The 18,663-nt window shown below is 46.7% G+C and overlaps 1 protein-coding gene across 1 annotated transcript in view; it reads left to right on the top strand.

Moving 5' to 3' along the window:
- Positions 1–1,582: 1,582 nt before the first annotated feature.
- Positions 1,583–18,663, top strand: part of MLLT10 (MLLT10 histone lysine methyltransferase DOT1L cofactor) — a gene marked incomplete at both ends in the record, with an annotated part of 193,663 nt that continues 176,582 nt past the window's right edge. The window contains 2 exons of the mRNA XM_084254011.1: positions 1,583–1,742; positions 5,917–5,996. Coding sequence (XP_084110137.1) covers positions 1,583–1,742; positions 5,917–5,996 — 240 coding nt within the window. The remainder of the gene's footprint in view (positions 1,743–5,916; positions 5,997–18,663) is intronic.

Raw genomic sequence — 18,663 nt, 5'->3', positions numbered from 1 at the left:
GCTCTCTGATAGACAACCATTTTGTACCTGCAAGGTATTAACTAAAGCCATGAATTGGCCTTGTAAGTATACTTCTTTAAATAATCTATAATCCTATTTCATGCTAACTTTTAGAATGAGACTCTTTTTGCCTAAAATAACTTAGTTTTGCAAGGATACATAGGGGATAGGGCAATAGTGGAAGATTTTACAGCCAAAACTGCTAAGTATCCAGCTAATTAATCTATTCAGATAGGCCTACTTCATTTTCCATTTGTGAGGAATGTGCTTCCATCTTTCTGATACTTAAAGGTTAAATTTTCAAGAGTAAATCTGGAGTGCAGAGCCAGATTAGAAAATTCCTCAATCACAACTGGACTTCACTGTCTTAAGGTATTATCATTTGGTGACTAAGAGAACTTGAATTCCTTCATCCTTTAATTTAATGGCATTTTCCAGATCATCACATTATGTTGCTAATTCTTGATTAACAACCATCTTACCCCTACATAGCAAGTTTAGGGAAGCTTTGGTGTAACCCTAACCCGGGTTTTTGACCTTTAGTTCAGTGCTGCACTTTCACTTGACACTGGGGACAATGTGGTGCGCAAGGGGGCGGCGGATTTGGTGGCACTTCCATTGGGTGAACTTTGGGTAGAGTCCAGCATGTGAATTTAATGGATAAAGAGGCTGAGGCAGTACAGTGAGTGCACCGTGACCAACAGCAGCAAGCCATGCTTCACTGCACCCTTCACGGAAGCTGGCACCCTTGCGCACCCCGAGTCACCCACAGGCCAGTTACTAAGTAAAAACCCCGCAGGTAGGTTCTCCGAGCAGGGAGAAGTCCACGGGGGTCCCCCTCAGGTACTCAGACCAGCGCCCCTCCCTGCCTCGCTTTCTCAGCGGCCTCTCGGTGACGTGCACACGCAGCCCGCGCGCCCCGCGCCGCAGTAGGCGGCCCCAACGTCTCCGGCCCCGCGTGCGCGCCCCCGCGCCCTCTCGTTGGCTCGTCGGCTCGTCGGCTCGTTGGCCCAGCGCGCCGTCGGCTCCACTCGTCCCCACCCCCTCGCACACCTCGGCCGCGACGAGAGGCGCGGGGGCGGGGATGGGGCCCGGGAGTTAGGCTGGGGCTGCCGGCCGGCCGCGGGGGCGCGCACGCAAGCCTCGCCTCTCCCGGGCCTGCTCCCCCACGCCGGCCGCGGGCGGGCGCGCACGTCGGGTGACGCTCGGAGGAGGAAGCGCAGCCCCCGTCCCCTCCCTCGCTGCCCCGGGCCCAGCGGGAGCCCCCCCAGTGCGCCTGTGCGGAGGCCTACTTGATTATGTGTGCCCTCTCCGGGCGCCAGCGCTAGCGGCCGGGTGGAGGTGGGGAGGGAAGAAGACGAGGAGGCGGAGGAGGGGAGGTGGGGGGAGTCAGCAAGGACATGGCTCCTGACTCCTGTGCGGAACGTGAGTGACTGAGCGGCAAAGCCCGAGTGAGCGAGCGGCCGAGCGGCGGGCGGGGGCCGGGGGCGCCGGGAAGGGAGCGGGGGCGCGGGGGGCTGAGCGGGGGGCACGCTAACCGGCTTGCATGTGTTTTTTAATGGTCCCCCCAACTCCCTCTTAGATGGTCTCTAGCGACCGGCCCGTGTCACTGGAGGACGAGGTCTCCCATAGTATGAAGGAGATGATTGGAGGCTGTTGCGTTTGCTCAGACGAGAGAGGCTGGGCCGAGAACCCGCTGGTTTATTGCGACGGGCACGGCTGCAGCGTCGCGGTGCATCAAGGTAAACACCCAACCGCCCGCCGGGCCGAACCCAGCCTGCTCCCAACCGTCACCGCTTCCCCCACCTTGGCACCAACTGCCAGTTCCTTCCCGCCCCTCCCCCCGCCCCGCCCTCCCCCCACCCCCCCCGCGCGGCGCGGCGCGGCGCGGCGCGGCGGCGGGGCCTGGCCTGCGAGGGTCGGCCGCGGGCTGAGGGGAGTGGGCCGCGCATGTGGGAGAAAGTGCGTGTGGCCGGCCTGTCATGTGATCCCGGGCTCGCTCTCTCATGTGTCATTCGGCCGCCGCCTGCGTCCAGCGCCGGCTTCGGAGACGGGCCGGGGCCTTGGCTGGAGGCGAAGGGGGGCCGGGGGCCCGCGGCCTGCGCCCCGGTGGGGGGGCGTGTGTGTGAGGTGGGGGTGCCGGCCGCGCGTCCCTCCGAGGTGTCGCTGCGGCTGTGGGGTTGGGGACGTGGAGACCCCTCCCCCTTCGCTGCCGGCCGGGTTTGCCGCAGTGTGCCTGGAGACTTCCTCTAGCATGGAGTCTGGCCCGGGGGCTCCCCTCGCTGCGCCGGCGCTGGCCGGGGAGGTAGGGGGAATGCCCTGCAGCTTGAGCTTAGCGCGGCCGCACGCAGCCGCACCCCCAGCTTCGTGGCGGAGTCCCTGCCGCCGCAGACCGGAGCTGCCTGCGGGAGCCTGCGGGAGCCCGCGGAGGGCGGCCGGCGCGCGCGTGCTGCTGCCGGAGGGGCCCGGCGGAGCTGTGCTGGGCGGTGGTGAGGCTGCCCAGTGGCTGCCGCAGGCCCCTCACTCAGTTTAAGTGAGTGAAGAGACGAGGAGGTGGCGGTGCCGCCAGTTTCTTGGGGGGGCATCTTACTTTGTTTCTGGGTGTTCCTACTATTGGGCTGGCTCTTTTGATATTTAGAAAAGTCCAGGGCAGTATTAGTGCTCAGGCTGTTGAAGTTCGTATTTCTATATGGTGAGGAATCGAGGCTGAAATAACCGAGGTGGGTTCTTTTTGATGGCTCCTTTTTCTGTTACTCGTGAAAACCTTTTCCCATTCCTGAATCTGGCATGAGGTAGATGTTGTTTAGTAGTGTTTTGGAAAGGAAATTACCAAATGAGAGAGGAAAGTCTGAACAGAAGGGACTAAAGAGGTTTTTTTTTTTTTTTTTTAAAGATTCATTATATTTATTTATGCATACAAGAGCTGGGGTGTAGGTCAGAGGTGGTGGGGTGGGTGAGAGGATTCACCAGAGACAGGACAGAGTGGGGAGCAGAACAGGCTGATCTACTGAAATACACTGCTGAGGGCAGCAGCAGGTGAGAGACAGGAGAGGTCTGCTGGGTCAGCAGCTGGCCAGGGATCCAACTCCTGTTGCTGTGGCTGTGGATAGCTTCATAGTGCTGACTCTTAACCCCATGTGCCACCAGGGAGGCCCTAGGGAGTATTTCTAATAGTCTGGAATCTCAGAACTGGAGAGATGTGGGAACATACAGTTCATTTAACCCAAGAATACAGTTACTCCCAGATTTCTTTTTTTTGAGAAAGCACATTTGCACATCTTCCTAGCATGTCAAAACTAAATACTGATTTTAGAGTCTTTAGAACTGGTGTGTAATATTTCCATAACAGTATTCATTAGCACTTGTGGAGGATGATAAATGGTCACATTTTGATAAGTAATTTCATTTCCTGATAGAGAAAATTTAAGTCTTAAATTTTCCTTTATAGTAGTATTTCCAATTAAAGTGTTTTTGGACACTGAAACTGTGTTTCCTGCATAATAGAACACTTTTATCCTGACACATTTACTAATTTTAAACGGGGTTAGTAGTTTTTGTTAATGTTTATGGATTTTTATTTCAAATTAATTATATTAACTTTTCATTTTTTTTAAAAGGATTTATTTATCTATGCATACAAAAGCTTGGGTACAGGCCAGAGATGCTGGGGTAGGAGGATTCACCAGAGACAGAGTGGGGAACAGAACAGGCAGACTGACTGAAATACACTGCTGAGGGTAGAAGGGGGGGAGACAGGAGAGGTCTGTTTAGCCATGTGGGTTTCTCTCTCTGGCTGGCAATCGAACTCTTGCTGCAGAGGATGCGGATTGCTTCCTAGTGCAGTGCTTAACCCCTTGCGCCACCAGGGAGGCCCAATATTGTTAACTTTTTTTTTTTTTTTTTTTTTTTTTTTTTTTTTTTGGTGGGACCCTCACAGGTGGCCAGTGAACAAAACGAACCATCGCTGCTGAGGCTGGGGGCAGCCTCGCAGCCCAGCGCTCAACCGCTGAGCCACCAGGGGAGGCCCCAATATTGTTAACTTCTTAAAAGTGATTTAAGTATGTTGTGATTTAAGTGTGTGAGAGATATATATCCAGGTCACTTGTTTGAACATTCACATTAGAGTGTTATTTTTTTATAATAACTTTGTTGAGATCTAATTCATATACCATAAAACTCACCCATTTAGGGCCGGTTGAGCGCTGGGTTGCCAAGTTGCCCGCAGCCTCCGCAGCGCCGATTGGATCCCTGGCCGCTCCCCGGCCACCAGAGGAGGGTCCCACATGGCGCGCAGACCTCTCCTGCCGCCCGCTGCTCCCCTCAGCAGTGTATTTCAGTCAATCTGCCTGCTCTACTTCCCGCTCTGGCTCTGGTGAATTCTCTCACCCTCCTGCGCTTCTGACTGTACACAGTGCTTGTATAAATTAATAATTAAAAAAATAAATCTTTAAAAAAAAAAACTCACCCATTTAAAGTGTAAATTTCGTGTTTTTTTAAAATAGATTCACTGAATTATGTATTTATTACCACACTTTTGGAACATATTTATCACCCTACCTAGAAACCTTGGCCCCATTAGTGGTTACTCTTCTTTTTCTCTCCAACTCCCACAGCCCTAGGCAACCACTAATAATTTTTTTTTTTTGGTCTGTGTAGATTTTCTTCTGGATATTTTGTGTTAAGTGGAAGCATTTCACTTTACATTACATTTCATTTTTTCCCCCTGTAGTATTTGTTGCTCATTTTGAAAGGTGATTTAGAAATATTTTCAAGAGGGCCTCCCCGGTGGCGTAGCGGTTGAGGGCTGGGTTGCGAAGCTGCCCGTGGTCTCTGCGGCGCCGGTTCGATCCCTGGCTGCTGAGGAGGGTCCCACATGGTGCGCAGACCTCTCCTGCCACCCGCTGCTCCCCTCAGCAGTGTACTTCGGTCCTTCTGCCTGCTCTGCTCCCTGCTCTGGCTCTGGTGAATTCTCTCACCTTCCCACGCTTCTGACTGTACCCAGTGCGTGTATAAACAAACAAAACATGCCTCTATTAAAAAAAAGAAAAAAGAAATATTTTCATGAGACTTAACTACAATGCCTGCAATTTAAACTGTAAGGTATAAGAGTGAATTAATGAACTTCTAAGTTATTTTATGTAAGAAAAAAATCTCTAATTACTTGTTAAATTTTACCTAATAGCTGTATCATAAAAGAATAATTAACATTTGTATATATTTTATTTTATTTTATTTTTTTCTAGAGGCATGTCTTATTTATTTATCTATTTGTTTGTTTGTTTGGTTTATACAAGCACTGGGTACAGTCAGAAGCGCGGGAGGGTGAGAGAATTCACCAGAGCCAGAGCGGGGAGCAGAGCAGGCAGAAGGACCGAAGTACACTGCTGAGGGGAGTGTACACCGCAGCGGGCGGCAGGAGAGGTCTGCAAGCCATGTGGGACCCTCCTCCGGTGGCCGGGGAGCAGCCGGGGATCGAACCGGCGTCGCAGAGGCCGCGGGCAGCTTCGCAACCCAGCGCTCAACTGCTGCGCCACCTGGGAGGCCCAACATTTGTATATATTTTAAAATGAAAGATTGCATTTCAAAAATTTTTATCAGTGTCACACTTTTTAACTGAATAGGTAGTGTGTATGTGATATAAAATGTGGTTTTTTTTTTTTTTTTATTTGATGGGACCCTCACCGGTGGCTGGGGAATGAACCGGCGTTGCAGAGGCTGTGGGCAGCCTCGCAGCCCAGCTCTCAACTGCTGCTCCACCAGGGGAGGCCTTAAAATGTTTTAATTCTCCATCCACAAAGCAGGTGGTTTTTATGAATGGTTGGAGAGTTATTAATTAAATAGGACTTTGAAAGAGTATTTGATTTTCTATAATTTAAATCTTAACATATATTAAAACACCTTGTTATTTCTCAACAGCTTGCTATGGCATTGTTCAAGTACCCACTGGACCATGGTTTTGTAGGAAATGTGAATCTCAGGAGAGAGCAGCCAGAGTGGTAAGAATTGTTTGTAAAAAACTTTAAAATACTTCAGTGAGTAGTTTACGTACTATGCACTCATCTTTCAGTTTGAAGGGTTGTCAGTCTTTTGTGCAGATACTGAATTTGGGCCATTATTGACTCAGTTTTAAACACACTTTTTAAAACCTGAAAAATAGATTGAACCAAATAAGTATATGTTCATGGATACTATGAACAGATATTTGGGCTTTATTATAAGTTGTTTTGGGTTTGAGTGTTAAATTGGCTAATCAGAATTATTGGACATAAGGAAGGAAGTTGTATTGATAATTCTGCTAAGTTTTTTTTTTTTTATTAAGGTTCCTTTTAATGAAATAAAAAACACAAGAATTTAATGACTCATTCTTTTTACTACACTGCACATGTATAGTTTAGTAGCTTCGAGTGGTCTGTGTTTTCAGACATTTGGTCCTTTTCACAAAGCAACATAAAAAGATCTATTTTTACTTGGCTGACTTACCTTCTTTCTGAACATTTTGAAACCTCTGTAACAGTGAGAGAGAGATATTTACTGTTTGTGGCCAAAACCATTTTTCCAGTGGAATATCAGAGAGAAGGAGATGTAATCTCAGCTAATTTTTTTTTAAAGATTTATTTATTTATGCATACAAGAGCTGGGGTACAGGCCAGAAAGGTGGGGGGTGAGAGAATGCACCAGAGACATAATGGGGAACAGAACAGCCAGACTGACTGAAATACACTGCTGAATCTCAGCTAATTATACAAAAGTGTTACTATTTGTACTGTGAAGTAAGTTCCTTTTGGCATTGACTAAGGAATTTGGCAGAAAGTAAAATACATTTCAACTTACCTATTTATAGCTATAGCGAAAGCCAGAAACTTTTATCTCTGTTTGGGCAATTTTTGATCAGCAGAAATAACGACTGAGTAGCCTGTCTAGGATTGTGAAACTCAGGGCAGTATTCTGTTGGTGTGTGGGAATGATGCACAATAGCAGAATTATGGCTATTGCGCTCATGTTAGAATAATGGGAAATAGACATTGGATGATAAAATTAATAAAAACTGTGGGACTTGATGTATAATGTAGTAGGTCTACTCTGTTTTTTCCCTCTTTTTAGCATATTATGTTTTGGGGTGGATGGGTCACCAATAAAAGGAAGTTATGCTTTAGTTTACTAGCAAATACTGGCATTGCAGAGAGGCTGTTTTAGGGAGTATCAAACCGGGGAACTATTAGAAAATAGGTGTGTATCAAGAGAGGAAGGATAGGGCCTCCCTGGTGGCCCAGCAGTTGAGCGCTGGGTTGCGAAGCTGCCCGCAGCCTCTGCAGCGCTGGTTCGATCCCCGGCTGCTCCCCGGCCACCAGAGGAGGGTCCCACATGGCGCACAGACCTCTCCTGCCGCCCGCTGCTCCCCTTAGCAGTGTACTTCTGCCATAGCTGTGTGATGAACTTCCTTTATAATCCATCCTCCAGATCACTGTTAGTGTTACCTTTCTAAAATACTAGCCCCATCCCTATTTTGAATGACTTGCCTCTGGCTTCCAGAATAAAATCTAAGTGATTTAGCACAAGGTCATTAGACATCCTGCCTTCCCTGTGAGTGGCCTGTTTTTTCCATTCTCTCCTCCCACCCCCTCCCAGCTGGCCTCCTCCTTGAGTGGGTAGCAGCAGTGAACTTCGTACTGTATGATACCGCCTTTTCCTTCCGGGTTTACTTACTGAATGGAGATCTGGTTAAAGAGTGGCCTCTTTTATGATTTTTTCCCTCTACTTTCTTCTCATAAAGAAGCCTCTATGGGCCTCCCCGGTGGCGCAGCGGTTGAGTGCTGGCTTGCAAAGCTGCCTGCAGCCTCTGCAGCGCCGGTTCAATCCCCGGCTGCTCCCCGGCCACCGGAGGAGGGTCCACATGGTGCGCAGACCTCTCCTGCCGCCCGCTGCTCCCCTCAGCAGTGTTCTTTGGTCCTTCTGCCTGCTCTGCTCCCTGCTCTGGCTCTGGTGAATTCTCTCAACCTCCCGCCCCTCTGACTGTACCCAGTGCTTGTATAAATCAATCAATCAATCAATCTTGTATAAATAAATCTTTAAAAAAAAAAAAAGAGTAAGGATAAAGAGATTGTGCATATAGAATGCCAGCAATATCTGCCTGCTGGTTTTTTCCTTTGTCCTCTGAGGCTGTGGTCAGGTTACCAAGGTGAATAGGGTACCTATTTTAATAGTTACATGGAAGGACACATTTTATTTCAGCTTTACTGGGTGGGTTATAGGGACCATTAAAGGTTTTTTTTTAAGGTTTATTTATTTATTTATTTATTCATTCATTCATTTATACAAGCACTGGGTACAGTCAGAAGTGCGGGAAAGTGAGAGAATTCACCAGAGCCAGAGCAGGGAGCAGAACAGACAGACTGATGAAATACACTGCTGAGGGGAGCAGTGGGCACAGCAGGAGAGGTCTGCGCGCCATGTGGGACCCTCACCCAGTGGCCGGGGATCAAACCGGTGCTGCAGAGGCTGCGGGCAGCTTTGCAATCCAGTGCTCAACCACTGTGCCACCAGGGAGGCCTTACCATTAAAGGTTTTAAAGAAGAGGCACAATCTCTTAGAATTCCTGTAGTATATAGTTTTATTTATTTATTTTTAAGATTTATTTATTTGTGCATACAAGAAGTAGGGTATAAGCCAGAGGTGCGAGGGAGAGGGGATGAGAGAATTCAGCAGAGACAGGGTGGGGAACAGAATAGGCAGATTGACTGAAATACACTGCTGAGGGGAGCAGCAGGCGATGCAGGAGAGGTCTGCTGCGCCATGTGGGTTGCTCCCTGGCCGGCCAGGGATTGAACTTGTGCTGCAGTGGCTGGCAATAGCTTGATAGCTCTGTCTTTAACCCCTGTGCTACCATGGAGGCCCCAGTATACTTTTTTAAAAAATATTTATTTATTTATACAAGCACTAGGTACAGTCAGAAGTGCGGGAGGGCCAGAGAATTCACCAGAGTCAGAGCGGGGAACAGAACAGGCAGATGGACGAAATACACTGCTGAGGGGAGCAGCAGGCGCGGCAGGAGAGGTCTGTGTGCCATGTGGGACCCTTGCTGGTGGCTGGGGATTGAACCAGCGCTGGGGAGACTGCGGGCAGCTTCGCAGCCCAGCGCTCAACCGCTGTGCCACCAGGGGAGGCCCCCCAGTATACAGTTTTAAGAGGGGTGCGTTCTTTGTAAGAAATAAAAAGCTTATTCCAAATTTAAAACAAAGAAAAAGGATTTTATTTTAAGGATATAGGAACCAAGAATCCTAACATGGAAATGTACCTACATTCCCACATTAGAGTATTGGCCTTAATCTTATTTTTGCCTTTCTTTCTTTCTCTCTTTCTCTCTTTCTCTCTTTCTCTCTTTCTCTCTCTTTCTCTCTCTCTCTCCCCCTCCCTCTCTCCCTCTTCCTCCCTCTTCCTCCCTCCCTCCCTCCCTCCTTCCCTCCCTCCCTCCCTCCCTCCCTCCCTCCCTCCCTCCCTCCCTTTTACTTATTTATGCATACAAGAACTGGGGTGTAGGACAGAGGTGCACTGGGTTTGAGAGGAGTCCCCCAAGACAGAGTGGGGAGCAATACAGGCCCATCTACTGAAATACACTGTTGAGAGTAGCAGCAGGCGAGGCTGGAGAAGACTGCTACTCCATATGGGTCACCTCCCTGGTCAGGGAGCCAACTCATGCTGCAGTGGCTGTGGATAGCTTCATAGTCCTGAGACTTAACCCTTTGTGCCACAAGGGAGATGTGGGGGGTGAGAGAATGACTGAGGCCCCTATAAATGGCATTTTTTGTCAGAGAAAAAAAAAGACAGAACTGTGGTGAATATCCACATTTGGAAGAGTTGGGAGAACAAGTTACTAAAGATAGATAATGAACTGTCAGGAAAGGAGACTATGCAAGGTACAGTAGCAGCACAGGCAATTGGTTTTTCAAGAAAAAAAGTTCATAGTGATATTGCTACCAAGTATGCTAAGAACCAAGGAAAGTTCTTAAGGCAGCAGTTGTAGTTCCCTAGTTTGTGAAGAACTTTTTTTTTTTTTTTTAACATTTTTTTTTTTTTTTTAAGATTTATTTATTTATACAAGCACTGGGCACAGTCAGAAGCGCTGGAGGGTGAGAGAATTCACCAGAGCCAGAGCAGGGAGCAGAAGAGGCAGAAGGACCGAAGTACACTGCTGAGGGGAGCAGTGGGCGGCAGGAGAGGTCTGCGCGCCATGTGGGACCCTCCTCCAGTGGCCGGGGAGCAGCCGGGGATTGAACCGGCGCTGCAGAGGCTGTGGGCAGCTTCGCAACCCAGCGCTCAACCGCTGCGCCACCGGGGAAGCCCAAGAACTTTTTTTTTTAAGATTGATTTATTTATGCATACAAGAGCTGGGGTACAGGCCAGAGGTAGGGGGCGGTGGGTGAAAGCATTCCCCAGAGACAGAGTGGGGAACAGAATAGGTAGATGGACCAAAGTACACTGCTGAGGGGAGTAGCGGGTGAGTCCAGAGAGGTCTGCAGCGATGTGGGTTGCTCCCTGCCTGGCTGGGAATCGAACTTGTGCTGCAGTGGCTGCGGATTGCTTCACAGGTTGCGTCTTAACCCTTGCGCCACCGGGGAGGCCCTCTGTGAAGAATTTCTTTTTTTTTAAAGATTTATTTTTATTATTTATTTATACAAGCACTGGGTACAGTCAGAAGCGCGGGAGGGTGAGAGAATTCACCAGAGCCAGAGCGGGGAGCAGAGCAGGCAGACTGAAGTACACTGCTGAGGGGAGCAGCGGGCGGCAGGGCGGCAGGAGAGGTCTGCGCGCCATGTGGGACCCTCCTCCGGTGGCCGGGGAGCAGCCGGGGATTGAACCGGTGCCGCAGAGGCTGTGGGCATCTTCACAACTCAGTGCTCAACCGCTGCGCCACCGGGGAGGCCCTGAAGAATTTCTTTATAAAACAAGATTATAGATTGCAGGATTAGATTGAATGTTAAAAAATGTACAAGGGAAGAGGAAAATAAAAAGTAAGGATTGAAGGACAGAATGGTTGATTTTTGTCAAAGAGAATCTTTGTAGATAGGAATTCATTGTTGAGAAAAAGCACTTGAACTGCTTCATTCACCTCAAGTTACTATGGATTTTTGCTGTAAAATTTTGAGTAGACTTACACTGTGTACTAACTGCTATCATAGTGGTTGAAAATTAAAATGCTGATGGATATTTTTGTATTTAACATGTGTGTGTTCTTAATTGCCACAGACCAAAGAGGTTTGAATTTTTATCTAATTTTAGTGAGTGACAGATGCTATTTCAGATTTTATCTGTCCCTTTGTTGAGGTAATATTTGCTTACAACATTTTATGTGATTTAAGTGAGCAGATTCTCTTTTTTTTTTTTAAAGATTTATTTATATATTTATTTGTTTATTTATTTATACAAGCACTGGGTACAGTCAGAAGCGCGGGAGGATGAGAGAATTCACCAGAGACAGAGTGGGGAGCAGAGCAGGCAGAAGGACCGAAGCACACTGCTGAGGGGAGCAGTGGGCGGCAGGAGAGGTCCGCGCGCCATGTGGGACCCTCCTCCTGTGGCCGGGGAGCAGCCGGGGATCGAACCGGTGCTGCAGAGGCTGCGGGCAGCTTCGCAAACCAGCGCTCAACCACTGCGCCACCGGGGAGGCCCATGAGCAGATTCTCTTAATTTTATTTTTATTTATTTTTTTAAAGAAGTCTTTTTTTTTAAAGATTTGTTTATTTATTTATTTCTATAAGCACTGGGTTCAGTCAGAAATGTGGGAGGGTGAGAGAATTCACCAGAGCCAGAGCGGGGAAACAAAACAGGCAGACTGACTAAATACACTGCTGAGAGGAGCAGTGGGTGGGTCAGGAGAGGTCTGTCATGCCATGTGGGACCCTCGCCGGTGGCCGGGGATCGAACAAGTGCTGCCAGAGGCTGCGGGCAGCTTAGCAGCCCAGTGCTCAACCGCTGAGCCACCAGGGGAGGCCCTCTCTTAATTTTAAATAGCCTACATAGAAAACATGTTGAGAATAGATTGTGTAAAAGGTAAAATAGGCAGAAGTTCATTAAGAATTTGCATTATTAAAGAATTGATATGGGGCCTCCCTTGTGGTTCAGGGATTTAATTCCTGCTCTGTCAAGCTGTCCCCAGCTACTGCAGCACAAGTTCAATTCCCGGCCAGCCAGGGAGGTGACCCACATGGCGCAGCCGATCTCTCCTTTCTTGCCCACTGCTCCCCTCAGTAGTGTATTTCAGTAGATCTGCCTGTTCTGCTCCCTGCTTTCTCTGGTGAATCATCTCATCCTCACACCTCTGGCTTCCACCCCAGTTCTTGTATGCCTAAATAAATGAAGCTTTAAAAAAAAAAAAGTATTGCTATGCTAGTTCTACATGAAAGATTATACCTTTACCAAGGAAGTGAGCTGTAAAGCTGTAACTCTTGCTGTTGCTTTTTTTTTTTTTTTTTAAAGCTTCATTTATTTATACAAGCACTGGGTACAGTCAGAAGCACGGGAGGGTGAGAGAATTCAGCAGAGCCAGAGTGGGGAACAGAACAGGCAGACTGATGAAGTACACTGCTGAAGGGAGCAGCAGGCGGCAGGAGAGGTCTGCGCGCCATGTGGGACCCTCGCCTGGCAGCCGGGGATCAAACCAGCACTGCAGAGGCTGTGGGCAGCCTCGCAACCCAGCACTGAACCTCTGCGCCACTGGGGCGGCCCCAGAACTGTCTTATTTTATACCTGGAAGTTTGTACCTTTTGATCATCTTTACCCATTTCACTCACCCTTTTCCCCCCTTGCCTCTGCAACCACCCATATATTCTCTGTTTCTGTGAGTTTAGTGTTTTCAGATTTGACATGTGAGGTCATACTATATATCTTTTTTTTTTTAAAGCTTTATTTATTTTATTATTTATTTATTTATTTATTTATTTATTTATTTATTTATTTATTTATTTATTTATACAAGCGCTGGGTACAGTCAGAAGCACGGGAGGTTGAGAGAATTCACCAGAGCCAGAGTGGGGAGCAGATTTATTTATTTATTTAATTTTAATTAATTTTTAAAAAACTTTTTATTTTATTTTTTTTAAAGATTCATTTATTTATTTATACATACAAGCACTGGGTACAGTCAGAAGCGTGGGAGGGTGAGAGAATTCACCAGAGCCAGAGCGGGGAGCAGAGCAGGCAGAAGGACCGAAGTACACTGCTGCGGGGAGCAGTGGGCGGCAGAAGAGTTCTGCGCTCCATATGGGACCCTTGACTGTGGCCGGGGATCGAACCGGCACTTTAGAGGCTACGGGAAGCTTCGCAGCCCAGCGCTCAACTGCTGCGCCGCCAGGGGAGGCCATACAATATATCTTTTTCTAATTTGTTTCTCTTAGCACAAATGCCCCTGAAATTCTGTCTGTTGTGACAAATGACAAGAGTTCCTTCTGTTTTCATGGCTGAATAATATTTCTGAGTGTATGTTTGTATAAATATGTGTCTTAATGCTTACACTACATGTGTATAAACACCATCTATTATATCATTTTAGAGGAATGATACTATATGTGTTCTTTTTTTTTAAATTTTTTTTTTATAGAGGCATGTTTTATTTATTTATTTGTTTGTTTGTTTGTTTATACATGCACTGGGTACAGTCAGAAGCGCGGGAGGGTGAGAGAATTCACCAGAGCCAGAGCGGGCAGAAGGACCGAAGTACACTGCTGAGGGGAGTGTACACCGCAGCGGGCGGCAGGAGAGGTCTGCGCGCCATGTGGGACCCTCCTCTGGTGGCCGGGGAGCAGCCGGGGATCGAACCGGCGCCGCAGAGGCTGCGGGCAGCTTCGCAACCCTGCGCTCAACCGCTGCGCCACCGGGGAGGCCCGATACTATATGTGTTCTGTAACTCGTGATGTAGATATATCAACCATATTGTTCTAATTTATTCTTTCTTTGTGATTTTTAGTATCCTGTCACAGAATGTACCATGTTATATTTAATTCCCTTTTTTAAAAAAAGATTTATTTTTATTTATGCATACAAGAACTAGGGTACAGGCCAGAGGTGTGTGGAGGGTGAGAGGATTTACCAGAGACAGAGTGGGGAACAGAACAGGCGGATTGACTGAAATACACTGCTGAGGGGAGCAGCAGGTGAGTCAGGGGATGTCTGCTGCGCCATGTGGGTCATTTCCCTGGCTGAGGATCAAACTTGTGCTGCAATGGCTGTGGATAGCTTCATTGCTACGTCTTTTATTTATTTATTTATTTTTAAAAAGATTTATTTGTTTATTTATATAAGCACTGGGTACAGTCAGAAACACAGGAGGGTGAGAGAATTCACCAGAGCCAGAGCGCAGAACAGAACAGGCAGACTGACAAAATACACTGATGAGGGGAGCAGTGGTCGTGGCAGGAGTGGTCTCTTGGGCCATGTGGGACCCTTGCTGGTAGCAGGGGATCAAACTGATGCTGCAGAGGCCGCGGGTAGCTTCGCAGCCCAGGGCTCAACCACTGTGCCACCAGGGGAGGCCCCAATGCTATGTCTTAACCCCTTGCACCACCAGGTAGGCCCCATATTTAATTTCCTCTTGATTGTCATTTAAATTTCTAATTGTAGTGCTACAATGAACATATTTGTAAATATAGTAAAGTTTGTTTTAAAAATAGTCTTAGCATCTGTGTTAATAAGGCAGTTTAATTTGTTGTCATTTATAGTAATGAGTGATACCCATTTGGGCTTATTCCTAAAATTTTATTTTGTATTATATATTTACCTTGTTTTTCTCCCCTTTAGTTGGAGTGGTTGAGTGGGCTTTTATTTTGTTAAAAAAAAATCTGGTCTGGAGGTTATGTGTTCTATTTTTAAATTTTTTTTTAGTGATTGCCCTTATAAATTTTTTTTTTAAGGATTTATTTATCTATGTATACAAGAACTTGGGGCACAGGCAGAGGTGGGGGTGTGAGGGTGTGTGAGAGGATTCACCAGAGAGTGGGGAACAGAAAGGTGGATCTCCTGAAATACACCACTGAGGGGAGCAGTGGGTGAGAGGAGACGTCTGCTGTGCTTAGCTTCCTGGGTAGCTTCCTGGCCGGCCAGGGATCAAACTTGTGCTGCAGAGCCTGAGGATAGCTTCATATTGCTGTACTTAACTCCTTGGGCCACCAAGGAGGCCCTGCCCTTAAAATTTTATATTTATTTATTTATTTATTTATTTATACATACATACATACATACATACATACAAGCACTGGGTACAGTCAGAAGCGCAGGAGGGTGAGAGAATTCACCAGAGCCAGAGCGGGGAGCAGAGCAGGCAGAAGGACCGAAATACACTGCTGAGGGGAGCAGCGGGCTGCAGGAGAGGTCTACGAGCCATGTGGGACCCTCCTCCTGTGGCCGGGGAACAGCCGGGGATCTAATCGGCACCTCAGAGGCTGCGAGCAGCTTCGCAACCCAGCGCTCAACTGCTGCGCCACCGGGGAGGCCCATGCCCTTAAAATTTTAATGTACATACGTGCGTACTTTGCATTTTTTTCTGTACTTTTTTTTTTTTTTAAGTTATTTATTTATGCTTAGGAGAGCTGGGGTATAGGCCAGAGGTGTGGGGGGAGGGGTGGTGAGCGGATTCACCAGAGACAGAGTGGGGAGCAGAACAGGCAGATTGACTGAAATACACTGCTGAGGCGAGTAGTGGGTGAGACAGGAGAGGTCTGCTGTGCCATGTGGTTGAGCGGGCTTTTATTCTGTTAAAAAAAAATCTGCTGGTTTGGAGTTTATGTGTTCTATTTTTAAATTTTTTTTTAGTGATTACCCTTAAAACATTTTTTTTTAAAAGGATTTATTTATCTATGCATATAAGAACTGGGGCACAGGCCCAGAACCAGTGGTTCTTCTCCAGCTCCCTGGCTGGCCAGGGATCGAACTCGTGCTGCAGAGGCTGCGGACAGCTTCATAGTGCGGTGCTTAACCCCTTGTGCCACCAGGGAGGCCCTCTGTACTCCTTTTGAACAGCTAAGGACCTTAGGATGTCTTGTATTCCCTCCCAACTCTTCCTTTGCAAAATCGTGTTACTGTTTGTATTTTAATTTCACCTTATTTTTAATTTCCCAAATTAGTAGTTGTATGTGTTTTTTCTTTCTTTTTTGATAGTCATATATAATTTAGAGGTGACATTATTGACGTTTTTGCTCAATCCAGTAACCCAGTTTTCCATTTCCCTTGCTGCTTTATGGGTTCATTTTCATTTTGAAGGTTTTGGTGTTTTTTGTTTTTCTCTCTCTTTTTTTTTTTATCTTTCAGGGTCTGGCTAGTAAATTGTAACTAAGTAAGCTATATTTGTCCTTTTATATCTAACTGTATCATCATTTTATTCTCTAATATGCTAGTTTGAATTCTAGAATAATAGTTCTTATAACTGAACATTTAACTCTAGTGTGTCTTTCTGGTACCTATTTGTACTCTGTTCACAGTCTGTTTCACTTGCTTGAGAGTTGATATGCTTTTTCATTTTGAGGACTTAATGTTTTGCTTGCATTTTGGAAGATTTACTGCTCTCTTTGTTCAAATATTATCATCATTCCATTATATTTTCTTTTCCTGGAACTGTTACTTAGGTGTATTCTTGGGATTCTCATTCTTTCCCTCATATCCTCTAATTTCACTTTCATTATTTTCTATCTTACCTCTTTATTCTGTCTTCAAATTTATGCTTACTTTGTTAAGCCAATGAATGCATTTCTTTTTTTTTAATTAGTTTTTTTATTTTTTAAATCATTTTTCATTTTTTTAAAGATTTATTTTTATACAAGAATTGGGGTACAGGCCAAAGATGTGGGGAGTGAGAGGATTCACCAGAGACAGGGCGGGAAACAGAACAGGCAGACGGACTGAAGTATACTGCTGAGGGTAGCAGCGGGCAAGATAGGAGAGGGCTGCTGTACCATGCGGGTTTCTCCCTGGCGGGCCGGGGATCGAACTCTTGCTGCAGTGGCTGTGGATCACTTCACATGTTGCGTCCTAACCCCTCCGCCACCAGGGAGGCCCAAATCATTCTTCATTTTTATTTTTTTTTATTTTTTATTTATTTATTTTTTTTTAAAATAGTGTATTTTGAATTTTTTTTTTTTTAAAGATTTATTTATTTATTTATTCATACAAGCACTGGGTACAGTCAGAAGCGCGGGAGGGTGAGAGAATTCACCAGAGCCAGAGCAGGGAGCAGAGCAGGCAGAAGGACCGAAGTACACTGCTGAGGGGAGCAGCGGGTGGCAGGAGAGGTCTGCGCGCCATGTGGGACCCTCCTCCGGTGGCCGGGCAACAGCCGGGGATCGAACCGGCGCTGCAGAGGCTGCGGGCAGCTTCGCAACCCAGCGCTCAACCGCTGCGCCACCGGGGAGGCCCTCATTCTTCATTTTTAAACAATATTTGCTTCCCCCCCAACCTCTCAGGTGTAGTCCCCATAGAGTTTTCGTCACCTGAGCACTTATGCACCATCACCTCAGTCCCCTGTGCTCCTCCCTCCCTCCAATCCCTCTCCCTCATCATCCCTGCAGGATGTCTCTGATTTATAATTGTCCATTTTTGCTTTTTTTTTTTTTTTTTTTGTTTTGTTTTATATAAGCACTGGGTACAGTCAGAAGCATGGGAGGGTGAGAGAATTCACCAGAGCCAGAGCAGGGAGCAGAGCAGGCAGAAGGACCGAAATACACTGCTGAGGGGAGCAGTGGGCGGCAGGAGAGGTCTGCGCGCCATGTGGGACCCTCCTCTGGTGGCCGGGGAGCAGCCGGGGATCGAACCGGCACTGCAGAGGCCGCGGGCAGCATCGCAACCCAGCGCCCAACTGCTGCGCCACCGGGGAGGCCCCCATTTTTGCTTTGTTGTGTTTTGTACTGTTACTATTTTTTTACACTGATGTCTTATTTGGTTCCCCTCTATTCCTGCTGTAAGTGAAAACATCTGATATTTTTCTTTTTCTTTCTGGCTTATTTCACTGAGCATAATTCCTTTTAGTTCCATCCACGTTGCTGCGAATGGCATCAGTTTATCTTTTTTGATTGCTGAATAATATTGCATTGTGTATATATGCCACATCATCTTAATCTAGTCATCTATTTTTTGGGCATTTGGATTGTTTCCAGGTTTTACCTATTGTAAATAGAGCTGCAGTAAACATAGGTGTACAGGTGTTCTTTTGAATCAGTGTTTTTGTGTCCTTTGGGTAGATCCCTAGGAGTGGAATTGCCGGGTCATATGGTAGCTCCGTTTTTAGTAGACTGAGAAACCTCCAGACAGCTTTCCATAATGGTTGGACTAGTTTGCACTCCCACCAGCAGTGTAGGAGAGTTCCTTTTTCACCACATCCTTGCCACAATGAATGAATTTCTTTTCTGAGCAAATCATATCTACAATTTCTGTTTTTGTTTTTCAATTTACCTCTTCTTTTTTTTTTTTAGTATCTTGCCATCACCTTTATTTGAACATTTAAAATATACTTATTTTAAAACTCCATAGAGATTTTGGAATACTTTCATTTGTTTTGCTTATTGACAGTGGTAGTTCATGATATCATATATTTTGTAATTTTGACTGTGAGCTTAATCCTCAGGAGTTGTTTTTTTTCCTTTCGATTCTGCCCCATTAATCTCAGCTGTGAAGATGTCACTGTGGGAA

This window comes from Talpa europaea (genome assembly GCF_964194135.1).
Source record: "Talpa europaea genome assembly, chromosome: 14".
In the NCBI taxonomy this organism is placed as follows: Eukaryota; Metazoa; Chordata; class Mammalia; order Eulipotyphla; family Talpidae; genus Talpa; species Talpa europaea.
The sequence above is the reverse complement of the archived record's forward strand: the minus strand, read 5'-3'. Positions and strand labels throughout refer to the sequence as shown.